This window comes from Pantherophis guttatus, chromosome 2, assembly GCF_059756535.1.
Source record: "Pantherophis guttatus breed Tessera chromosome 2, ASM5975653v1, whole genome shotgun sequence".
Taxonomy (NCBI): domain Eukaryota; kingdom Metazoa; phylum Chordata; class Lepidosauria; order Squamata; family Colubridae; genus Pantherophis; species Pantherophis guttatus.
The window spans coordinates 99,328,286-99,355,221 of NC_142064.1; the positions used below are offsets into that span (position 1 = coordinate 99,328,286).

Consider the following 26,936-nt stretch of genomic DNA (forward strand, 5'->3'; position numbering starts at 1 on the left):
TAATTATTTTATTCAGGGCTTGATCAAGTTATCCTGCTAAGAGGACAAATAAAGTTGTATCTTCCCATTCCATGTACAGCAACCCTGGTGGTGGACCAATATCCTCCCCTTTTAATATATAGAACTTTCTCCACATGCAGAAAGCCAGTTAATAAGATGCGGTTAACTTACATTGGGCAGAATCCAGTAATAAGATCTTACTGTGTCCCGAATCTGCTATTAGAAAAGACAACCCCATTCTGACTAACAACAGAAGCCTATCTGGAATCTTTCTCGTTAACAATTCTCAGTGAATATCCTGTGTTAGCTGGGAGGCTGAGATGCAATTATTGCTGTTTCCAAGTACCTATATGTATGAAGTAAGATTTTCCATTCAGGCTTTCATAAAGAACACATAACAAAACTGTTTGCTGAATCCTGGTTTTGGGTAATGAAGGAAAACGTTTGAGAAGCACTGCCTTTCTCTATCTGCTTCTTTTCTTACAATTATTTGTATCTACTTTCTCATTGAATGAGCACACTACTTTTTAGTGGGAATAGGCAGAGTGCATATTATTTATGCCTATTAATTGCATGTGCATAATTTTAAATTAATATGCAGATGCTCACTGGAAACTGACAAATGGTTAATGTAGTTCATTGGTGGTATAAAAAAGGTAGACATTATCTTCATACATTAGGCTAAGATGAGTTAATATTGACCTTGTTTAGCATTTTGTGACTTGGGAGTATTCAAGTCTTCCCAACCAATGTATTGTGTGAACTCTGGAAACTGCATTAATGTCAACTTTGGGCCAATTAACCTTGGATTAGCATTTTGTGTAACACATAACTGCAGGGTTCATTGATCTTAGTTTTTTGATGTTGCAGATGTAGATGGGATCCTATTTCTTAGGCGGCAAACAAATGTTCTGCCTTCATTATTAGGACTTATGACCCCTCAGTCATGGGCAAAACATGAACTTCTGATGCCACACAGCTACGGGATGTGATGCAAAGTAGGGTAAAAGTGCCTTGCCATATTGCGTCTGAAAAGATATGAAATTAAATATCTAATTGTGAAGCTCACAAAATGACTTCATGGACTTTTTGGAAATCCCGGGCAACCTACCTGACCTGCAGGAGCAGGGAGAGGACAAGGAGGGAGAAGCAGAAATTGTGCAGTTTTCTTCAGCTTGCTGCCATGCAGGACTATTGTAACATGACCGTGTTTGCTGGAAATAAGGTGAGTCACAAACCCATCCGGAGGGAATGATGTTGCAATATCATTCTGAGCTTCTAAGAAAGAGGTGGGCGACTTTCTGAAGGCTATGCTCAATCCTAAATAAGGTTTCAGGTCAGGAAGCCATGCAATCCACGAAGCCAAAAAAGGAAATAGAGGTGAGGCTACGGACAGGAGCAGTGTTTTTCTCCAAGACAACCCCGCCCCCGTGGATTTTTGGAGGCCTTTCTTTCCTCTTTGACCATCTTAAGCCTGCTGCAGAGCCTCTACTCTCAAGCAGGGTAGGCTAGCCTAGTTCTGAAAGGAAGGAATGGCTCCACACGAAAGGTAAATCACCTACATCAGAGTGAATCTGCCCTTTCACCCTCAAGAAACCCTTCCGCCAGCCTCTCCTTACGCCCCCGCAGGATGATTGGCAGATGCGGCGGGGCTCCTCACCCGCCACAATAAAGGGACGTGTTGAAAAGCAGCCGCTTTCTGCCCTGACGCGCCCTTTCTTCCTGAATTCAAGGGCGGCTCCGGGAGCGGAGGCCGGCAGGCAGGCAGTCACGTGCCGGCAGGCGGCGCTACGGCTGCTCTCGCTGCTCCGCGGCAGCCTCCGCCGCCACCTCCAGTCCTCAGTCCCAGTTAGGGCATCCACCGGCGTCGCCTCGCGTTGGGAGCGGCCGCCCGGGAGAAAAGATGCTCCGCCGGATGCGGCGGCGGCGAAGGCGGAGGAGACGGGACTTCTCGGGGGCCGCGCGCCTTTTGTAGCCGAAGCCGCCGCCTTCTCCATGGCGAGCGTGGCGGCGGAACCCCCCGCCAGGTTTGTGCGGCGCGGCCCGGCTTGGAGGAGGAGGAGACGGACGAAGACGGCCGGGGCCGAGGGTGCCCGGGCCCGTTTTTACTCCCGTCTCGCTGCGTCCTAGAAGCGCTACGGCGGTAGCGCCATGGCCGAGATGGAGCGTCCAGAGGAGGCGGCCCGGCTCTGGCGAGACGCCGCCCTGCGCGCCAGCAAGCTGCAGAGCAACCTCCAGCAATTGGAGCTAGAGCTGGGCTCCCGGGGAGAGAGCGGCCCGGAGGCACCGCCGAAGCTGAAATCCTCGCAGCAGCAGCAGCAGCAGCAACAACCGCCGCCGCCCTCCCCCCTGGAGGCATTGAACCTGAGCGGGCGCGGCCTGGATGAGTTGCCGGAGGGCTTGTGCGCTGCCGTGGGCAGCAGCCTGAGCGTCCTCTCGTTGCGGAGGAACCGACTAGCTCATCTGCCCTCGGCCGCCGCCCTTCGGCACCTGGGCCGCTTGGCCGAACTCGACCTCAGCCACAACCGCTTGCGCTGCCTGCGCGACGACGGCCAGGCGCTGGTGCTCCTGCGCGGGCTCCGTAAACTCAACCTCAGCCACAACCAGCTCGGAGCCGAAGGGACGCTGCCCAGCGGGTTGGGCGAACTGCGACAGCTGGAGGAGCTGGATCTGAGTTTCAACCGCCTTAGCCACCTGCCGGCCGAGGCCCTGGCCCACCTTCGACAGCTCCGCACCCTGGACGTGGACCACAATCAGCTTTCTGCCTTCCCTCAAGCCCTGCTGGAGCTGGACGCTCTGGAAGAGCTGGATTGCTCTGGCAACCGACTCTTGCAATCTCTTCCGGAGGGCATCACATCTCTTCGGCACCTGAAAATCCTGTGGCTCAGTGGCACTGGCTTGACGGCCTTGCCCGAGGGCTTGTGCCAGCTGGGTACCCTTGAGAGTCTCATGTTGGATGGGAACCGCCTGAGTGTCCTGCCTGCTGGTTTTGGCAGCCTGCAGCGTCTCAAAATGCTGAACCTCTCATCCAACTTGCTGGCTGATTTCCCGGCAGCTGTGCTGGCCCTTCCTGGCTTGGAGGAGCTCTACCTCAGTCGCAACCAGCTTACCCTGTTGCCCGCTGGACTTTGCCAGCTTTGCCAACTCCGCACGCTTTGGCTGGACAACAATCGCATCCGCTACCTGCCTGATTCCATAGTCAAGCTTCATCAGCTGGAGGAACTGGTACTTCAGGGAAATCAGATTGCCATCCTTCCAGAGGGGTTTGGCCAACTCAGTCGTGTGAGTCTCTGGAAAATCAAAGACAACCCCTTGATCCAGCCCCCCTACGAGGTCTGTATGAAGGGCATCCCTTACATAGCTGCCTACCAGAAGGAATTGGCTCACTCTCAGCCTGCCCTTAAGCCCCGTCTCAAACTAGTCCTCATGGGCCTGAAAAATGCAGGCAAAACTCTGCTTAGAAAGTGCCTCATGGAGGAAGAGGAAGAGGAGCAGGCAGAGTCACCTTTCGGTTCGGCTAACAAGAATTTTGAAAGAACCGAAAGCAGGGGGTGCTTCATACAACCCCTGAGAGACCTGCCCCAACCTCTGTCTCCAAAAGCACAGCCAAACCATTGTCCCATTGTGGAACAGCCCGAGGCTTCCCCTTTGTCTGTCTCACCTCTAAAATGTTCCTGTTTAGGATATAACTCCACTGAGAAGAGGGATGTGTTCAGTCAGTCCCCCAAAGTTATTGGTCAGACCCAGACAGGAGGCTCTGCTGCTGAGCAGCAGGATGATATCCCATTGTCCCCATCAATTAAAATACATAGAGAAACCTGCTTGGGGAACTATCCCCTGAGGCCTCCAGGCTTATATGTAACAGGGTTGCCAGGCAGCAGCAAAGGTATTGAAGTGGTAGACTGGACAGCAGATGTAGAGAGAAGTCTAACCTTCATTGTATATGAGCTGGCAGGAGACCCAAGTTATGATGTGATCCAGCCGTTCTTCCTCTCTCCTGGAGCCCTCTATGTGTTGGTAGTAAATCTGAGTACTTACATGCCACAGTGTTTTTATCCTTCTGTGGGACATTTTCTTCACTGGCTGGGGGCAAAGGTGCCTCATGCTGTGGTATGTATGGTGGGCACCCATGCAGACCTGTGTCCTGAACGGGAGGTGGAGGAGAAATGTTTAGACATCCACCGCCAGATTGCCTGGCAGGAGAAATGTGACTATGAAGGCCTCCAGATTTTGGCCCGGCAGGTGGATGAAGCTCTGGGGCAGGATTTTGATTTGCGCTGCTCTAGCCCCCATGTTGCTTTCTATGGGGTATCAGACAAGAATCTACGGCGCAAGAAAGCTCAGTTCCAATATCTGCTCAATCACCGTCCACAAATCCTCTCCCCAGTTTTACCTATAAGCTGCTGGGATTGTGTTCAGGTCCGCCGATTGCGAGAGAAGCTCCTTTCCGTGGCAGAGCATAGAGACATCTTTCCAAATTTGCACCGGGTTCTGCCAAGATCCTGGCAGGTGCTGGAGGAGCTGCACTTCCAACCCCAAGCTCAACAGCTATGGCTAAGCTGGTGGGACTCTGCTCGACTTGGCCTGCAGGCAGGGCTGACTGAGGATCGTCTCCAAAGTGCACTTTCCTACTTGCATGAGAGTGGCAAACTGCTGTATTTTGAGGAGCACCAGACCCTGCGAGAATATGTTTTCCACAATCTGCCCAGGCTCATCGACATTCTCAATGTCTTCTGCCAGCATGATGCCTCAGTATTGCTCCAGAAACTGCTCAGCAGCACCCATATGGATGAGATGAAGGCCACACAGCTCCACCACTATGTGGAAGGATTTCTGCTTCATGGCCTTCTCCCTGCCCATGTTATTCATCTGCTTCTCAAGCCCCACATCCAAAGCAGAGAGGACTTGCAGCTTCTGCTGGAATTGTTAGAAAAAATGGGACTCTGTTACGGGGTTAACAAGGCCAAATCAAAACCCTTGAATGGAGCTACAGCATGGTACAAGTTCCCCTGCTATGTGAAGAACGAGATGCCTCATGCAGAGGCATGGATCAATGGTACTACCCTGGGTGGGCAGTCTTTTGGGGCAGAACAGCTGCAGATTGAGTACAACTTTCCCTTTATTTTTCCCCCTGGATTGTTTGCTCGCTACAGTGTGCAGATTAACAGCCATGTGGTTCAGCGGTCAGATGGAAAGTATCAGATCTATGCGTACAGGGGGAAAGTGCCGGTAGTTATAAGTTACAGGCCTGCCAAAGGCACCCAACAACCAGATACACTGTCTATTGCTAGCCATGCATCTCTACCAAATATATGGACAGCTTGGCAAGCCATAACCCCATTGGTGGAAGAACTAAATGTACTGCTTCAAGAATGGCCAGGCTTATACTATAGTGTGCATGTCCTCTGTTCCAAGTGCCTTAAAAGAGGGTCGCCCCACCCACATACCTTTCCAGGTAAGAAACTTTAGCTGATTGTCAAGATAATGTCTCCTTTGCATTGAGTTCAGTTTCCTAGTTGGTATATGGGCATAGCCAACTTGTTTTCTTGGCAATGGTACGAAAGTGTCTCACCGTTGTCTCTTTCTGGGATGTTTTTCAATTTCGAAGTCTAATCTACAGTCTTGGGATTTCCTGGTTATTTTCCATCTAATTAACTCACATTCTGTTTAGCTTTTGTGCATTCAACCAATTACGTGCTGCCAAATTTACAGTTTACAGTTTGCCAGTAAGTGCAGGTAGTTGCCTGTAAAAAGGTAGATATAGGGAGCCATTTTACCACATATCTGCATAATTTTTTTTGTTAAAATCCCACTTAGCAGGATTATGTAGAGGATCATATCCTGACAGTCCAATTGTTGCAAAAAGAAAAAAAAATATCCAAAGGTAGGTTTGATGCTCTGTTCAGTTGCGATGGGTTGGACACGACTTCACAACTAACAACAACAAAAACAGGCCAATTTACTTAATCCAGATGAGAAATTTCAGCACTTCCCAGTGTTCTAGTCCAGCTGATTCTCAGTTATGACCAATTGAGCCCAACATTTTTGTTGTTAAAGTTGTGCCCCATTTTGTTATTTTTTTTTTTTGCCAAGGTTGTTTAACTAATTGCTACAGTTGTTAAGTGAATCATATGGCCATTAAGTGAGTCTAGCTTTCCCCATTGACTTTGCTTGTCAGAAGCTCTCTAAGAAGGTTGCAAATAACAATCCCAGGACCTTGGGATGCTTTCAACCATCATAAATACAAGTGGGTTGCCAAACACCCGAAGTTTGATCACCCATGACTGAGGACGCTGCAATGGTCATAAGTGTGAGAACTGATCATAAGACATTTTTTTTAGTGCCATTGTAACTCTGAACAGTCATTAAATGAAAGGTTGTAAGTCGAGGACTCGCTGTAAATTGTAGAAATATAATAAAAGTTCTTTGTATTACTTGACATAATTTAGGAATATTTTACTAGATACCTGTAGTAGTTATATATTGAAATTTGTCCACAGTGAAGAAGGTAAACATGAATTGTGTTCAAATTTTTGTGCACTATAGCTTGGCATAGTTTATTATTTTATCAAATGTCAAATGGGACTACAGTATGCAATAGAACATGTGTATATAGCTATCTGTATCTTTTCCCAAAATAATCCTGAAATAGTTTTGGTAACTTCTCCTAATTGTCGTATTGAGTAGTTATATTGCTGCGGTAAATTATTACTTAGTAAATAATCATTAATTTACTCTTTCTTGTTGAGTAGATACTGCAGCACTGTGAGAAAAGGTTCTAAACTTTATGTAGAATGTAGAATGCAACCTGAATGCTGCTTTATTTAGCTCTATGAGTATTCATTTCCATGCATTATTCACATTTTGATTGCTGCTGAATCCATATCCTTTTTTCAGGTGCTTCTGAAATTGTTTATGGTTGTGTTTGCACAAAATGTTGAGTTAAAATATGGTTGGCAAGGTTGTGGGAACGTTGCTGTTTAATTTATGATTCGTTGTATTGAATCATTGTATGAACCCAGCCAATTTAATTAACTGAGGAAACAGCAATTAAGTACACAGGTTCCCCCCCCCACCTTCTCCACTGTATACGTATGCATGTATGTTGCTACCCTACATCTTAATAGGCCTATAATGTTTATGGCATCCAAGCCTTGTGCAATGGGCATCAATTGGAAATTTCTTCTATTCCCCAATACTTCTTTTTATATGTTTGTGCCTAAAACAAATTCTTTATATATTGCTACCATGTGGTTTGTCCTCTTTCCAGTGTCAACATGTGATTGACTCCCCACTTAATTTTTCTATGTGGAAATGGATGGGTGTGTGCTTGCTGCTTTCACCTCAGGCAGTCATAAGTTGTACAGACCTGATGAATAATATGCAAAATAATGCTGAATGTTTTTGAATGCTCATACAGCAAACAGCCTCAAAATGTTAAAAAAAAAACTATCTTAATTGGTTTTCAAAGAGTGTAACGGAAGCAAACAATATTTCATCAGGACTTTCATCTAAATTGCTTGTTAAGGGGAAAATTAAAACAGTTAAGTAAAGTGGAGCCTATTTTTTTCTTCTGGCAATTTGATCATATCTTAAAGAGTTTGTTGAACATGCTCAATATAGGCTTTGTTTATGGATTTATGATATACCTATCATAGTCATTAGATTTCTATCTAGCCTTTCATTCAGGAACTCAAGTATCATACATAACGTTCTCTCTTATTTTCTCTCAATAAAAACCATATGAGGTTTTCGCCTCTCCTAATCCAGCATTTCCATCACTATACCAAACTGGCCAGTGGTGAAATGTAAAATTTGTTACTACCGGTTCTGTGGGTGTGGCTTGGTGGTGGGGGTAATATGACTGAAGGCATGGTCAACTTTTTTTTTTTTTTACTTTTAAAACCATTTTTTCTACAACCTCTTTGGCTGAAGAGGTTGTAAAAAAAATGCTTTTAAAGCCTCTGACGATCCCAGCTGACTTGCCTGATTGGCAGAGGGTTTCTTTTTCTTTTTTTTTAGCCTCTGATGATCCCAGCTGAGCCGCGCGATCATCAGAGGCTTTTTTTTTACTTTTAAAAGCATTTTTTTCAGCCAAAGAGGTTGTAGAAAAAATGCTTTTAAAAATAAAAAAAAGCCTCTGATGATTGCACGGCTCAGCTGGGCAATGGGGGGGGGGAGTAGAGAATTTTGCTACCGGTTCTCCGAACCACCCGCCTCCACTACCGGATTCGGTCCGAACCGGGAGCATTTCACCCCTGAAACTGGCTCTCATTGTGCAAAATCTATTTCTGTATACACTTCTAGCTTTCCTAAGCAAATATAAATAGCCAATGATTTTGATGTTTATTCATTTAACAGGATTTTTGTATTTCTCCAGTCTCTGTATATTGGCAATTTGCACTAGGAGCTCTCTACCCATAAACTAAAAGCAGACCAGTGGCTCCCCAAGAGACAGACATAATTATTTTAAGTGCATTGTAGCACAAGGGAAAGTGCACCAGATATACCTATGGGGTGGTGTCTTTGACAGTGTGGGAACCACTACAGAAAAAGATGACTTTCAGATGTATTCTCTTCTTTCCTATCATGGGGATGAAATGTTACAGGCCTGTATATTCTTACTATATAATATATAGAATTTATAGGCAGGAGTATATATTTACTTAATTACTTACTTACTTACTTACTTACTTACTTACTTATTTATTTATTATATTTCTATACCGCCTTTCTCCCGTAGGACTCAAGGCGGTGTACAGTCAAGAAAAATATAGACACACAAACATCATAAAATTGCTAATTAAAATTATTACTTAGTTTGGTCAATTAAATAAAACCCAGAATTAGATCACATTTAAAAAATCATTCACATGTTCATATGTTTAGCCCCGCCTGTTGGAACATCAGGGTCTTGAGGGCACGGCGGAAAGCACGGAGATCAGGGATATTCCGTATCTCCGGGGGCAGTTCATTCCAAAGGGTTGGAGCCCTCACAGAGAAGGCCCTCCCCCTGGGAGTCGCCAGTCGACATAATTTGACTGACGGTACCCTGAGTAGTCCCTCCCTGTGAGAACGAACTGGTCGGTGGGAGGCTATTGGTGGCAAAAGACGGTCTCGTAGGTACCCAGGTCCTAAGCCATGGAGCACTTTAAAGGTGATAAATAATACCTTGAATCGCATACATATATATATATATATATGCCTTCATGCTTCAGTTGATCAGAGTAGAAACCCATAGAGAAAGCTAAGGCAAATTCTGGTACCATTTCCTGGTTGAGGCTGGAGGTGGTATGCATTATACATTCAGATAGCATGCCAGTGGCTGATACTTGCTATCCACACCTTTGGAGAAAAAAGGTAATATGTATGTGTGAATGTATAAAAGCACTGTATACCATCAATAGTGCCATTGCCTTATATTAGGCAGCATCAGCCACAATATTAAAGCTCTTTGCTCTGCCCAACCAGGTTATGTCACACTCTTTGCAGCTCTCAGCGGTGCCCAAGATTACATTATCTTGTAGGCCTTAAAGGAAGCCACTGAGGCTTTATCCCTTTTCCCCTAATTCACTGAGTGAATTATCCCCTTTTCTATCTTAACTTCTTCCAGAATCTGAGAAATGGTTGTGAAGACCTCTAAATTAAGTAAGACTGTGAGTCATTGTTCTGAAGAATTGCAAAATGTTATGTCTATCCCAGCTTTTAATTGTTTGAATAGGAGAGATAATCAACCTTCTCTTCCTTCCCCCATACCCGAGACATGACATAGTGTGGTGATTACTCTAAATTTTCAGTACAGTATGACAAACTGATTTTCTGATAATGGGTTGTCTTAAATTTATTGCTTTTACATCATAATTGGTACTTTTTTTGATTTGTAATGGAGACTTGAGTTAGAACACCAAGAGTAATTTTGGGAAACAGAACATAATATGCTGCCAAAAAGTCAAGACAAACATCTGATCTTAATAAGCAATGTATTTAGAAGGGCTTTCTTTTAGGCCATTCAAGTACTTGAGAATGTGTTTCATTAAGATGGAGAAGAAAAGAATTGAGCAGATTTTACTTCGTTCATATGGTATATTTTTACCTTGCTAGAAATGTTCTTATACAGTGATATTTTATCATTGCTATTCTTGAATGCTTTTTGGTAAATAACTCTGAAGGACACAGTGATAATTTAAAATTTGCTTTTGGAAATCTTTGAATTTTTTTATTGTAGATTAATGTCTGGATACCAGAACTGTCTGGCTCTATAAATGTGGATATTTTTTCATGAGAATATATCCCATTTAATATTTCACATTTCTTCATTTGGTAGCTGTATAAACAAGAACATAGGGCTTATTCATGGTAAGATGTATCAGTTCTCACTCTCAGCTGTGTTTGCAAAAAGTGAGATTAAGAACTTCCTAATATGTTGATAGAACTTTTAGGATTTTGTTTAATTTCACATTAAAATGAGATTATCTAATGGAACTGCAGGTATATGTTAATAGTCATTGTTCAAGAACAATTGAAAGAGCACCCATTGTATGATGGACTGTACATTTATCTTAGGGCCCTATTTGTTCTTTATTTATCCATGTAAGTTCCTAAGAGATTTATTGCCAGAATGAGCCTTCTCATTGAAAAGCAACAGAGTGTACGGTTCTTCTCACTCATGGGTAAAGATGGAATACTGAATATAGACTTCTGTGGCTTGGCAAGGCCCAAAGGAGGTGTGTGTGTGTGTGTGTGTGTGTGTGTGTGTGTGTGGTGGTGGTGGGGGTTGGTATATTAAATTTATATGCCGCCCATCTCAGTAGCCAAAGATATGGTTAGTTTTTAATTGAATAGGCATTTTGTTTCTATAACCATACTGACAAAGGAACATTCAAAAGAGCATCCCAAAGTTGAGATCATCACATGTCAAAGTATTCTGAGGTATCATATTTGAGATGTGCAGGATCACTTTTACCCATTATTTTCAAGGTATAACTGTATGTGTCAGTTCCCTAGAATACAACATCTCTGATGGTTTGGTAAAGAAATATATTGTCTGTATATAAGCATCCCAGTATCTCATTTGCATCTCTTCTTAATACCCTGAAATTGTTCACTTAAAATTCAGCAATGAAGTTGCCTATAAGATTGTAGGAGCGGAAATCCGAATGACTTATTTCCCAAAGCTTCCTGTTTTCCAAACTTCACTTTTACACACCTGGAAAGACCAAAATAAAATCCAAAGAAAATTTGACCATCCCTTTTGTGACATCCTTTTGCATCAGTAGATGATCTCTTGTGGCCCTCTAAAATCTTGAGAGACTTAAGTGCAGACTCTGAACTTGCAAAGGATACCCTTCTCTGCTCTAGTGTATAAAGTGAATTATTAAAAGAAACAAGGAGCATAGCTATCCTGAAAAAGTAATTACTCTCTTATCTCATCTTGAAACAGTGTGGAAATTGCTACTTGCTTTCCTGGTACAGGAAGAATGTGTACATATTCCAGCCTTGAAATATTTTCCAACCACTATTCACTTTCACAGGCTCCAAGTGACGCTCATTAAGCTAATTTAGCTTAGAGTCTTTGGGAATTCCTTTTAACTGCTGGTTCTAGATTAAATAATTGATTCTGAAAGCTTCCGTGTATCTCCCTATCCTGGCATTTGAGATGGTGATCCAGCAAAAATGTTTTCATGAGAAAATAGAACAAGTCTAAGGTCTCTTCATGCAAGTATTTTGGGTTGTGTATAGGAAGAATGAGGGAGATTGGGTACTTTTAAGGCTCCAATTGACTTGTTGCAAGGATTGCCCCCTCCTATCTAGCTACAATGTGCCTCCATGGCTATTTCTCCTTTGACTGGAGAGACCATACTTTCCCCTGTAATCAAGTTTTTAGGATCAAGGAAATGTCTGAGTGAGTGCCTCTTTAAGTCAGTGTTGATTTTTGGTGACTGCCTGGTCGCATTCCTACAGTTTTCTTGGCAAGATTTCGAAAGTGGTTTTCCATTGCCTCCTTCCTAAGGCTGAAAGATAGGGACCGGCCCAAATTCACCCAGCTGTTTTCATGTCAAAGGTGATTTCTAGTCTGATGCCTTAACCACTACCCTCAAACCTGAGTTTCCGCATCTCCAAGGGAATAATGACCTCATGGAAAACTTTCCACACAGTCATTACTCCCACCGGTAACGCCTGTGTTGCAACCCAGCACCTACCATCACAATGACCTTCCCCTAGTAACCTCTTTTGCCTGCCCCGTTCTTCCTTTTCCTTTCTGTCTCCCGGTCCCCTATCCATCTTTACCTCCCCTGCTTTTTCTCTCTTTGCTGCCCATTCTTTCTATGTTTACTATCATAAGCCATTGACACTTGCAACAGTAGCAGCCAGAGCTACCTTCACATTTGAAAGAATCTGCGCTTGGACTGGATGCTGCAGCAGCATGGGGTAAAAGGTGCAGCAAAAGCTAAGGGGAAGCTGAAGATTTGTGCTTGGTTGTGGGGGTGGGGGAAGGCAGGCAGCAAAGGGGAGAAGAATCCTCTTCCCTGCTCATCATTCCCCCAACAATGGCTGCATCAGTGAACTGTTGCCCCCTCTTAGCCTTCTTTCAGAGATATACAGGTAGTTCTTGACTTACAACAGTTTTTTTAATGACCGTTCAAAGTTACAGTAGCACTGAAAAATGTGACTTACGACTGTTTTTCAGAGCTATGACCTTTGCAGCATCCCCTCGATCATGTGATCAAAATTCAGATGCTTGGCAACTGGTTCATATTTATGACCTTTGCTATGTCCCAAGGCCAAGTGATCACCTTTTGTGAACGTCTGACAAGCACCGTCAATGGGAAACCAGATTCACTTAACAACCAGGTTATTAATTTATCAAGTGCAGTGATTCAGTTAACAACTGTGGCAAGAAAAGTCGTAAAATGGGGCAAAGCTCACTGAACCAAATGTCTCACTTTAACAACAGGAATTTTGGGCTCAATTCTGGTCGTAAATCGATGACTTCAACTAATAAAAATAAACAGAGCAATTCAGGGACAACAGTGTTCCAGGTGATAGTATCTCCTCCATCTGAAAGAAAGCCCACTGCCAGAAATGTGGAAAAGAGCCCTAAAAAAATCCTGTTATGAATCTTTTGAAATGTATAAATTTAATCCCATCCAACTAATAGTAATTAGTTCAAGAAACACTGAGATCCAGTGTTTTGAAGTTCTGGAATTCCAATTCAGAATTCTTATTGGAAGCAAATTAAGCTGCCTGCAACCCAACTGTTCCCATATAATTCCTTTTGTTAGTGATAGTGAGTAAACAAACCAGGTAATCTCTATTTTACCTTGTTAGGATAGTAAGAAGCAGAGATCTTCGTTCCAGTGTAAAGTTAAGCAAGGTATTAAAACAAGCTGCCCTTGATCTGTTGTGTTCTGAGCACTACTTAATATTTCTAACTCCCTTTTTAATGGCTCATATATAGCCAAGACTTCCCTGCTGAAAAATGGGGGGGCAAATGATGACAAATTGCTATTTCCCCATTTATTTCAATTGTGCACTAGCTTTCAAAAAAGTGGAAAAATACGTGAAAAATAATGTAATATATCCTTTTAAAAAACCTATCCACCACTAAAATAGGAAAAGGAATTGAGGAACAGAAAATTCTGTCCTCTGATGATACTATTATATTACTGTCCTATCCCTTTGGCTCTGAAAAAACAAAATAGCATAAAAAGTGCAATCCCCAGTCACAAAATGAAATTTTGCCTTTCTGAAGGGTTCTGGGTACCAACATATCAAAACTGGCCTACAAAATCATTATGCAATATTAATTGTATTCAAATTGTGTGTTGTCACATGGTTTTGTACAAGATTGTTTAAAATGATATTTTGTACTAAGATGTTAAATAGTAAGCCACACTGGAATCTGTTAGATCTATTAGTAAGCCTTAGAATCAGAAGACAGGAAAGTTTCAGTTTAGCCTTCATTCTGTTGGGCTAATTTTCCACAGGCATGTATATTTTAAACCAGGGTCTCCAACCTTGGTAACTTTAAGCCTGGGGGACTTCAACTCCCAGAATTCTGGGAGTTGAAGTCCTCCAGGCTTAAAGTTGCCAGGGTTAAAGACCTCTGGTTTAAAATATAGTTACGGGTGAAGGTAAAAAATGCCTTTGAATCAAACACAACTCCTGATAATTTCATGACTATAACCAAAGTCGTAGGTTAGACGGAGAAGTTGAAAAAACAGCTTGGAAGACAGCAAAAAACACATCCATACTGTTGCTATAAAAACCATACGTAGCCTGTCCAGGAAGCCGGTAGAAGTTGAGCTTAACTCAAAACGGACTTTCCTACTTTGCTGCAAATACTGAAAAGCATTAAAACTAAGAGAAATTATTGACATCAATTGTGGTGTTTCAGAACTGGATCTTTACATAAAGCAACAGAAAAGAAGACATTCTGTTTTCTAACAGAAAAGCTACTGTGAAACTTTGCTTGCTTGCTGGAGTTTTAAATGATGAATTCTATCTTTATAAGGATCTCTATCTTCCTAATGAATATGTCCATAAAGTTATTCTGTTATTGGTATTAAATTGTTCAACTGATCTCCAAAATGCAAGAATCGAGCTATTTCATCCTAAGGCTAACAGTGAAATAGAGAAAAATATTTTGCAGCTTGTTGGGGAAGGGACTTTATAAAAAAGAGACATCCTGTGAAGGGTCTCACAGAGACAAATTGTACTTCAACAGAAAAATATTAAATGCCTTGTTATTAATAAATTGATTAATACAATTTTTTAATAATGTTGATCTTGTCATCATAAAAATGGTACTTCAGGGACTATAATTCTTCTAGGAAATTTTATCTAAAATGGTTCTCAGTTCTTAGGACCCTAGTCTTCATTTCTGGAGGGGGGGAATGCTAAAAGCATTGTATAACATTCTTTTACATTTATTTCCATGGGTTGCAAATCAAATGTCTCAGGAGTAGGTAACATGTTTCAACTAGCATATTTGAACTATTGAGAGCATGTGGTGGGCACAATCACAAAATGGTTGCTGCAGGAGACTTTGTTTGCATCATAAGGAACAAGATGACTCAGGAAAAAAAGATTTACAAGAATGTGAACTATCCTAATAGGATCTTTGTGGAGTCAAAACACATTCCTTTAGCTAAATATAGTGTTTTTCTTTGCAGTATATCAGCTTATTTAATTTTAAAACATTACAATAATGGTTTTTTATAAAAAAAAATAATTAAAAGGAAAAGATTATAGAGTGGCAGTAAAGAGGATGCCTGGGCTATGTTGGTACCTGCACACTTTGTCTTCCATTAATGTGAATCAATATTATTATTTATCCACATTATTGTGAATGAGGTATGATTGATTACAGTATAGGTTAAGTTTTTCTAAGAGATAATTTGAAGTTATTTTGATTTTATTTCCGCAATTGTGCAATCACTAATCCTTGTGCCATTACCAATAGATATATGGGTTTTTCTAATTAGACTTATTTTAAAAGAAATTTGCTCCCTGTTGCTAAGCTTGTCTTGTGATATGCAAACAAGAAACCACAGATTATAGAGGGTAGACTTGTGATCTGAGAAGATAATAGTAAATTGTTTATTTTGATCAGTTTTTGAACAGTTATTAAGCCATCCATTTGAAAACCAATTAGATAGATTGATATCCTTACCATGAATAATGGAACACATGAACATCTTTACTAAAAAGCTTTTATGAGGAACTGTGACTGTTTATATTACTCCTCTATTCTTTCCCAGAGAAATGCAGAGTCCTGATAGTAACAAAAATGTTTTTTGCAGGGATTCAAGAATAGGCAAAATAATTATAGATGTTTTGGATTACATGTTCCATAATACTTTACCATTCTGGAGCTGATGAAAGCTGAAATCCAAAATATCCACACAATTTCCTGGTAGGCTACTTCAGATCTAATTACTTTTGGACCATTTTTTACTCTTAATTTTGTACTCCATCTTTTAAATTTGAATTTGATTTGTTCCATATACCTATACAGATAATGAATGGAGGCTTTTCTTTAAAAGTCATTAATTTACACAAAGTGACAAGCTGTTATTTGTTTCAACCATGATTTGTTAAATGGCCATAGTGGCCTGGTTCACAGATGAGATTAAGGCATAAATTATGATTTACCAACCGCATTGCTTGAGTTTGCACACTGGGATTTGTCAAAAGCAGATAAACCACATTACAGTTTAGTGTGATGTGGTAGTAGCTGAACAGATGAGCTTCTCTAAACCAGAAGTGAGCCATATGTGCCTCTCATGTCAAAAATCCTATTTTTATCCCATTTTCAGGGCTTAGAATACTTGTACTGTTCTATAAGATATTTTGGAAGTTGCACCTATTTCGTTTGGAGCAGTTTATATTGCTCAGAAGTTGCAGTATAGCATGCTAGTACCTGGCAGGATAAACTAGGGGCATCAAACTTGCGTTCTCACAGCATCATCACATGACATATCACAACTTTTTTTCACCTTTACTAAACCGGGCATGGGCATAGCCAGCACATGACCTATCCGGCCCGTGGGCCGCGAGTTTGACAGCCCTGGGATAATCCCCCTCATCATGTTCATTAAGTGATTTGTCTGAAGAACCCTGAACTGACAGTTATTTAAGCATCTTCTCAAATTCTTGCCTTTAAATAATTAAAGACCTAATAAATAAGTTTATTATGAGCAAAAATGGGATGGATGTAAACACTATAAAAAGGAAACTTTCTCCTACTCTTTTTTCCTTATTTCTCCATAAAAATCACAAATATACTGTAAAAGTAGACGCCAACACCAATTTAATCGTAGCAGCATTAATTGTCAAACCTATGTGAAAAAATGGTAGGCAGATATATAGAATGTTGTAATAACTGGAAAATGTATGAATGTATAAATATGTAAGAAATTTTCTTCCCTTCTTTCACTATGTTTCATCTGGGTAGAAATGGTGAGGAAAAGGATAGGAGATGGTTATTTTAAACAGAGTGTACTGAGTTCAACATTTTTTTTTTTTTTGGCCTTTCCAAATATATTAGACCACACCTTGCATAATTTCGAGTCATTTGTATTTTCTTTATGCTGGTTAGAATAGGAATTATATATTACTGTATATAATCCCAGCTCATTTGAATGGCACTAATAAGTCTTTAGTGCAATTTCTGGAATTATAAACTATCTTACTCCTCAGTGATCTTGGAGGTTATACACTATAGTTAGGGTATGAATGCTGATTCTTCTCTTAATTTATAGCCAATTTGGAATATCAGTTGAAGTGGCAGGTTTAGCTAAGAATGCCTGATCTTTGCGTAATCAAAAGCTGTGTCCTTCTCTGAGAAACCCAGTACTTTTGCCCGCTGTTCCTTTATCTTAACAACTGCATTTCCTTTTCAGTCCATCTTCAGTAATAATCAGTGGTTGGTTGCTACCAGTTCACACCGGATCGGGCGAACTGGTAACGGTGGTGGCGGGAGGCTCTGCCTACCCACCTGGATGGTTCTGCGCATACTCCGAAGTGCCGCGCATGCGTGCACGAGCGAACCGGTAGCAATGGGATTTGAAACTCACCTCTGGTAATAACTTGTAGCATGCAATCAATTTGGGTAATAAATAATGCACATCTAGTAATACTTGACTTAAACATGAAAATTACACCTGCACTTACAGACACAAAAAGTTCACAAATATATTGATTTACTTTCCAAATGTTACTTGTTGGTTGATGTTGGAACTCAATATGGCAAAGATAATCTATAAAATTTCAAAGAAATACATTTTCTGTGGCAATCTTATTTTGCAGTTGCTGGATATTGAAATGCTTTTTCCTAACATTCAAATTGTCACCTTTTTATTTGCATTGTGAAACTATTTTACTGATTTGTGAACTTGTTCAATGTGATGTGGTGTGGCAAGCACAAAATTTTGGCATATTTTTTAAAAGATAGTGAATTATCATTCATAGGAATGAATAAAATATATATTTACATATAAGAAGAATGCATGCTATTGGAAGGCAATATTCTATTGGCAATGAAGACAACTAGAATGAAGTTAGACATTTTTTCTTAAATATGTAGTAGGTTAGCTTTAGTGCAGACTGATCTAACACATTAATGAGAACTGAACTATAATGAATTTCCCTATGAACCAATTGTTAAAAAGACATATTTGTCAATTCAATTTTCTTCTTAAACTGCAAGTGTTCAGTTGATGAACATAAGAGGAATACAAAATTAAACCCGTAGATGTTCTGGCTCAGAAAAAGAAAATGCTGAGAACACATTCAGTTGAAACAAGATATAAAAGCTTGCTATAATAATAACGTTATGTAAAGACAAGCTAGGACAAGCACTAATGCGGTTCTTTAGGAACAGATTTCTTTGGAACTAAAACACTGAATGAATTACATTGGATATTATGCAAGTGAGCTTCTGATTGTGCAGTGAGATTTGGCCTTGTTTTTCTCTCCTCATGATGCCACCAGATGTTTCAGAGAATTTCCCAACATTTCAAATCAGATTTGTAGAATGTGAAGTGCAGGAGGGAGAATCAACACTGCTAGCAAATGTTCTGTGAACAACTAAACACGGTTGCAAACAATCCACTAAAGATCTTTCTTCTTTACTTCAAAGAACTGGCCTCTAGTGAAAACTCCAAGTATCCCTGATGAACAGATAGACTTTTTTAGGAGAGATACTTGTGGTAAAGTATCTTTTCCACAGCTTTAGTTCTTATATAATTCTTTCACAATTAGCTTCATTTTCAAGAGAAAATAGGTCTCTTATGGCAGGGAAGCCAAGCTTTAGTTCTATGTATCTGGTCTTGGGACCACTAGTAGTCTTAGGGAAACTGCAGGTGATCAAAATGGCAACCCAAATTACCATCAAACTTCCCTTTTCAAGACCCTATAATCCCTTAATTTGAGGTAGAGTCAAGGCGACTGGATGGAACTGAATGTTTACTGGCCAGATGCCCTTCCTGACACCACACAGAGTTTGCAGCAGATATTTTTTCTTTGTGAGACAAATATCTGGTACTACCTAGTGAGCATCTTTATCACGGCACTCGTTTTGGTCATTAAAACTACAGGTAGCCCTCAACTTACAACAGTTCATTTAGTGACTGTTCGAAGTTAGGGCACTGAAAAAAGTGACTTACGACTATTTTTCCCACTTATAACCGTTGTGACCCCATGATCACATGATTTACAGTCGAATGCTTGATAACTGGTTCATACTTTTGACGGTTGCAGTGTCCTAGGGTCATGTGACCATCTTTTGCTACCTTCTGACAAGCAAAGTCAGATTCACTTAACAACATAAATTCTGGACTCAATTGTCATAAATTGAGGACTACTGTGCTTAGATTTATTTACATTTATTTTTATTTAATTTTGGAGTTTGGAAATGCTATCTGAAAATAAACAGTTTATGTGACAAATTTCAGTGATAAGGTAATGGGAGTTATGGCAGTACAGAAAGAATTTTGGCTATGCAGTCATAATAGCAACAGGACTAAATTTGAATCTTGCACTATTTTATTTATTTTATTTTATTATTTAATTATATTTATATACCGCCCTTCTCCCGAAGGACTCAGGGCAGTGAACAGCCATGATCAAATACATAAATATAAAAATTAAAACAATTTAAAACCAGATTAAATACTTTGGCCCATAATTTAATGGGATTTTAATCCCATTAAAATCCAATTTAAAATTTAAAACCGTTAAAATTAGGCTAGCTTGGCTTGCTGGAATAACAAAGTCTTCAGGGCACAGCGGAAGGTGCGCAAGTCCGGGATCCTCCGTACCTCCGGGGGCAGCTCGTTCCAGAGGGCAGGAGCCCCCACTGAGAAGGCTCTCCCCCGGGGGGTCGCCAGTCGACATTGTCTGACCGACAGCACCCCGAGGAGCCCCGCCCTGTGGGAGCGTACTGGCCGGTGGGAGGCTGTCAGTAGCAGAAGGTGGTCCCGTAAGTACCCAGGTCCTAAGCCATAGAGCGCTTTAAAGATGTTAATCAACACCTTGAATCGCACCCAGAAGACCACTGGGAGCCAATGCAGGAGAGGGGTTACATGGGAGCACCCCGCCGCTCCCATAATCACCCGCGCGGCCGCATTTTGGACCAGCTGGAGCCTCCGGATTCTCTTCAAGGGAAGCCCCATGTAGAGAGCATTGCAGTAGTCCAGACTACAGAAAACTTAACTACAGAAAAAACAATTGCTACAAACCTGCCTTCCATTGAGGATCTGTGTACTGCATGAGTCAAAAAGAGGGTTGTGTAAATATCTACAGACCCCTCACATCCTGGACATAAATTGTTTCAACTTCTACCCTCAAAATGACACTGTAGAGCACTGCACATCAGGACAATTAGACACAAGGACAGTTTTTGCCCTAATGCCATCACTCTGCTTAACAACTAGTTCCCACAACACTGTCAAATAATTTACTAAGACTGTATTACTATTATTCTTCTCTTCCTTACTAGTATCTATCTCTTCCCACTTATTACTATAACCATGTCGCTTGTATCTTTCAATTTATATTATTTTTATTTGTTTCCTAGTACGATTTGATAGCTTATTAGTAACCTTGACTATCACTAACTGGTGTATCTTTTTATTCTTGATGAATGTATTTTATTTTCCTTATGTACACTGAGAGCATATACACCAAAGACAAATTTCTTGTGTGTCCAATCACACTTGGCCAATAAAGAATTCTGTTCTGTTCTGTTCTATTCTATTCTATTCTATTCTGTTCTGTTCTGTTCTATTCTATTCTATTCTATTCTATTCTATTCTATTCTATTCTATTCTATTATTCTATTCTATTCTATTCACTATGTTGTTCATGTATTATTATGCATTTTTTTAAGCAATTATCCTTGGAGATGTATTTTTATCCTAATCTAATCCTATCCTAAAAGGTGTATTAGTTTTATGCTGCAATCTAGAAAGAGTGCAGAAAAGAGCAGCAAAGATGATTTAAAGGACTGGAGGCTAAACCATATGAAGAACGATTGCAGGAACTAGATATGTCTACTCTATTGAAGTGAAGGACTAGGGGTGACATGATAGGAGTCCTCCAATAACTAAGGGGCTGCCACAAAGAAGAGATTACTCTATTCTCCAAAGAACCTGAAAGCAGGATAAGAAGCAATGAATGAAAATTTATCAAGGAGAAATCCAACCTAGAATTAAGGAGAATTTTCCTGATAGTTAGAATGATTAATCAGTGGAATGGCTTGCCTTTGGAAGTTGTGGGTGCTCCATCACTGTAGATTTTCAAGAAGAGATTGGACAACCATTTGTCTGAAATGGTGTAGGGTCTCCTGCTTTAGCAGGGGATTGCACTAGAAGGCTTCCAAGGTTCCATGCAACTCTGTTATTCTGTTATTATATAATCCACCTTATTCATGATAACGACTGCCCCTCCTTTGTCAACCTGTTTGATCAGTGCCCTGGCAATTGCCTTAAAAAAACACGCTAAGAGATTTTTTAAAATGATCTCTTATGTTTATCAAATGGCTTGTAGCAGCCAGAGGGAGGTTTTCAGTGCAGTGTGTCATTCCTTTGAAAGAATGCTATTCCAGTTATGTTCTAAATGGAAGAGACTTTGTCAGTAAGAAAGACTAATGCATTTATAGGTCCTCACGGCCCTCTCCCTTTTTTTTCCGTGAACTTTGTGAAGAACAGAAGTCGGTAATTTGCTCGGGCAACATGATTTTGTGACACTGTTCTGCAAAGCATGTCTATTTTCTCACTCAGTTGATGTTTAATTCAGTAAAGCAAGAGTGTAATGTTTTATTTTTTTCCATTTAGATGAAGTTTCTATAATGTTTGACATTGTTTACTTGAGCACATGTGATTCTGTTATTGAATAAGCTATCAAAGAATCAAAAAGGATGCAGTGAGCAATTCAGAAATGTCATTGGTATCCTCACCTGAGCCTTGCTGCCCATGTAGAAATTCTCAACTTGTACAGAAGGGTCCACCATGGACACCAAAAACTGCAATAGAAAGAAAAGAAAGCAACAAGATGGTTGTAGCCAGTACGGAAGATAATTATGGAATATTTCCTTACCTGTTTCAGTAGTGCAACACAGACTGTTTGGACAGTTTTACTTGATTTATTGTGCACTTTAAACATTATTTTTACACAATAGCCTTTACACACAGTCATATCAGATCATGCAGGGCACTCACAATCTCATTTCAGCTATCTTTCTTAAGATTTCTGTGGTTTTCGTTTGTATGCTGTCATGCTTATCTTTGCATCTCTGAAATCCAGTTTGCATAGCATCTTATTTAAAAAAAACAGCTGAGAGTTGTGGGAACCTGAGTCCGGATTCCATATGTGGGTTTTTCTTCCATAATATGGAATTGCAGGCTTTACTGCGTCTAAATAACCTCAAGAATACACAGTGTAGCAGGATTGCTACTTTTAAATTTTGTCAGCTTTCAGGGTGGATAAAAATCAATGATTTTTTTAAAAAAATCAAAAAAATCAGATTTTTTTGATTTAAATTGGATTTTTTTTATTTTTATCGAATTTATTTTAATAAAAAACTTTTGGGGTAAAAATCTATTGTAAGATAGTTTTCTATTTAAGATACATAAATAATTTTGTTTTTTCAGCATGAAATGGAGCTTAGTTATGTAGCATGAGGCTATATATTCTGCAACACTGGGACTATCAGTGAGTCAACAATGGGTCAAAGGAGTAGCAGAGATGACAGTTGCTCTTTAAAAATTATGATTTAAATCGAGTTGATTTAAATCAAGCCTTTTTACTAGTGATTTAAATCATGATTTAAATTGTGATTTAAATCAACTCAATTTAAATCAAATCCACCCTCTCAGCTTTTATTCTCAGATTATTTGGAAAGCCAATTTAACATAATAAGCCAGAGCAGAAGGGAAAATGGGAATGCAGAATATTTCAAGACTCGGTAGTGGTCAGTTGATGGAGTCACAGGCTGATTTTATATGTATTTCAAGAGGATTGTTTAAGTATTATGTTTAATTGTTTAAGTATTATGTCTTCATAGTTTGACACATTTATGATTGAATGTATTTATCATTTGCATGTGGCTTATTTAATTCATGTGGCCAGTGTCTCTTACTGTTGTGGCAGAAATTCTGTGATGCTGTGGAATTATGTAGAATAGATAAAATGAAAAATAAAATACCACAGACGCTCAAACAAGTAAATTATTCCCTGATCAGAAGATAAATATTATTATGGATTTTTCACTCTTTAAAATCTTTTAATGTATTGTTCAAAACTGTTTCTTAAATTATTTATTCAGCCAGGGATTTGTGGGAAAGATGTAAAAATAGACTTCTTTTTTTGTTTGTGTAACATAGTACAACATAAATAGCCAAATGCTGATATACGGTACTTTCATGAATAGACCTTGATCTAGTCTAGTAGTTTGTTCTTAAACATATATTTGGGGTTGCTTCATACAGATTCACTATATTTTAATATCTAAGAAATCTCTGTATATTGAGAAAGATTAAAGTTGTGAGTTTGTATTTTTGTCTGCCTCCAGTATTTTTCATATCTGTTAATTATAGTTTATTTATTGAAACCTTAGTCTTACGGAGCACATATGTGTGTCTTCTGAATTTCAGTCTCTTTCTAGTATTTTCTCATGCAAAAATGGACAACTAGGGAAAATATCTCTGGAGTTTACAAATCTTTAATTAATGTCAAGGTAGAATGAATGATGCATATTAACTTTCATCAAGGACATTCATAATTCTTTAGTCATCTGGTTTTATCAATATTGTCATTATATTGGGTGATGTTTTCTTATTATATTCATCTTCAACTAGTCAATTACATTTCAGCTATATGTTCCTATAGCTTCCTGGAAAGTTACCACCTTTGTGAATGTAAACCTGAGGCTAAATGCAAAATTGTTACATTAGCATACTCTATTCTCTTTATTTCAGGAGAATTGCTAAGTCAGCCCAGGCCAGAGGGAGTAACTGAGATCATCTGTCCGAAGAATGGTAACGAGCGAGTGAATGTGGCTTTGGTTTATCCCCCTACTCCAACAGTGATCAGCCCTTGTTCCAAGTGACTGCTGGAAGTCGCCTGCCTTGGCCCCTATTATAAGGACACATCAAATGCCCCTTAAACCCTTGCTAAGCATTTTTGGAGATGTACCACCCAGAGATGGATCTAATTATTTATGGGGCCTGAATATCACAACTTGGGAAATAAAGGTATAGTGGGGTTGCTTCTTTTGCAAATGGGAAACACACTACAGTTAAATCAAGGTGGTGGTGGGGGGGTTATCAGAATTTTATGAGTGATTTGATTTTCTTTTTTTTTGAAATTTATACTTTATGGTACACATTGTAGTATTTCTATGCTTTCTGTACTTTGTATTCTATCAACAACTGAGCAACCATTGACTGCCTGGGGAGTAAATCCTTTGAGAGGAATTCAAAGTTACCTTTATAAGTTAGAAGTGTCAGAGGAAGCAGTTCCTATTTGTATATGTATCTAGAGAATACTAGTGTAAAAAATTGCAGAACTAAGCAGATGCTTCCCAATATCTTCCAAAGCATATTTAACTAGTTTAAGTTAGGAGATGAGTATCCAACAGGCCATATATAGTATCCCAATGTAACATTTATAGTTCCAACTACTTTCAGATACTGTACCTTAGCACCAAAATGATTGGTAGGAATTTTTCCCCCAAAAAATAAGAATGGAAATGGAAGCAGGACATTTCCAGAAAGTGAGAACTCTTCCTGTTTCTCTTCTCAACCTCCCATGGTCCCCCTAGAACAATTCAGGATGTTACTGCCAGTATACAGTCCTTTTGTCAGTTTTAAAAGGATTTTCATTATCCTTACTTTGGGCTATTTTGCTCTTGTTCCCATCTTTAAATACCTGGAAAAAAAGAGGGAGGGAATTAACATTCAAACTTGTTCTTTCCAAGACATCATGTCTTTGAAAGATTTCCTGCAACCCCCAAAAAGGCCATGATCATTAATTTTGGCCTGTAATCACTCAAAAGTGGAGAAGTATAAGTCTCCACTTATACAGTTATTCCTTTAGTGAACCAATACTTTTAAAACCAAACATTAACTGATAATTTTTTCTCTACTAACTACCTGGAACAGGTCTGACTATCAATATGAACAAAGTTTCTGCTGATAATGAGTATTTTAGGTTGTCCTATTGCTATAATTATTCTAATAAAACAAATATTAAATGTGTAAATGGACTGTATTTACCTGAAAGGACAACTTTTTTAATACTTTGCATTTAAAATGGAAGAGCTCATTCCTTTCAATTGTGCTACTTCAGAACAAGATAATGGATGCAGATAAATTGGTTTTAGCATAAAATCCCCTTTGAATGGAGGAAGGATGATGTTTTAAATTAGGGTCATCTTTCTTTTAGAAAGAGGCTGTATTTTAAAAAAAAATCATAATAGCTATTCAGTACTGACTGATTTTATGATCATAGGAGTAATACTGAACCACAACTCCCTTCTGTTATTCTTTCGGATTAGCTTCACTAAGGATCACAGAAGGCAGATCAACCATGATAGCTTTGTACAGAGAATGGCTATTCCAGGGTATTAGAGAATGGCTATCCTTATTATGCTCTGCATGTGGATTTCCTGAAGATACCCAAGATTTGATTGATATTAGTTGCTCAGTTTAATAGATGTTGATCTGATTTAGTAAGAATAAATATGTCTGTTTTCTTTAGTTATCCTTAATTTTATTACAGAGATTTATTTAATTTGGGGGTTGGGCAACAATAAGGTAATTGAATATATATATATTTGGAACCATAAGCATTACGAACCTTGATACTTCAGTTCTGCCTTCTTCTAACATACAGATTAATGAGAGCAGGTGAGCTGAAGGCTGTGCATTGGGGTGGACACAAATCTGCAATCTACATGAATTGATCCTTTTCACCGATTGGGGTTGGACTGATATGTTCAGAAGAAACAGAAAGCATCATCATCCTGATCTACTGTTGAATCTGATTACCCTGCAGTATGAAGGCTCTCACAAGAACCAAGACCATTGTTCGCTGAGAACACTATTGACCTGTGTTTTGCACTTGTTTGGACTCACGAATGTAAGCTTTTTCTCAATGTATGTACCATTAGATGTACCTGAAGAAATATCTAATGAAAAGGAATTGTTGTTAACTTTGGTGGTTTCTGTGCAGGTAGGTGTTGAATTTATCACTGGCAGCTTCAGTTGGCCCCTCCAGCAGGCAAGAAGTCTAGCATCTATTCACTTCTTCCATGGTCTTTAGAAGCCAAGACAGACTGTCAGAATGGTGCTTGGGGAGTTCTATTATGTCTGTGGGATACCTTTTTAGTTCTCCTGTGTGTTTCACCCCAATTATACTGTCTATTAAATCATAGCGCTAGCTGTTACTTGTGCACAAGGATAGCAGTGCAGCAAGAGATATAGGAAGCTTAAATATGTACACATGTACACATGTTCCTCAGTTACTGTCTGAGATATCACAGAGATAATCTTGGGCAGAATTATATAAATTTAATGGAGCCAAATTTATTAAATACCAACAATCTTCCTTTTCACCCACAAGTACAGTCATCATGATGACATAAATGGTCTGAATGATCCTTATATAAATTCACTACATCACAGAATTTTCACTGAAGAAAAAAACTTCTTGGATAAATTGTTATCAGGAAGTTCAAGTCAGATTTTGGAGTTTACCCAGCCTTAGTTAAGTGCTACTAGCTGAGTTCCTTTGGCCTGAACCAAAACAGCTAGGTTTATTTTCATATAACTACAGCCAAATAACCTAATGTAGCCTTGCAAATAAATTTGCAAAAGGTAAACATCTGCAAAATTGTTCCTGTTGCTTTCACAGAAACAGCCTAAAAA

The 26,936-nt window shown here is 39.6% G+C and overlaps 1 protein-coding gene across 1 annotated transcript; it reads left to right on the forward strand.

Annotated features, from left to right (window-relative positions):
- MFHAS1 (multifunctional ROCO family signaling regulator 1) lies at window positions 1–26,936 on the forward strand. The gene is made up of 3 exons (XM_034410856.3): window positions 1–5,455; window positions 23,985–24,260; window positions 25,903–26,936. The coding sequence occupies exons 1-2, from the start codon at window positions 2,152–2,154 to the stop codon at window positions 24,113–24,115; spliced, it is 3,435 nt and encodes a 1,144-aa protein (XP_034266747.2). The 5' UTR covers window positions 1–2,151; the 3' UTR covers window positions 24,116–24,260; window positions 25,903–26,936.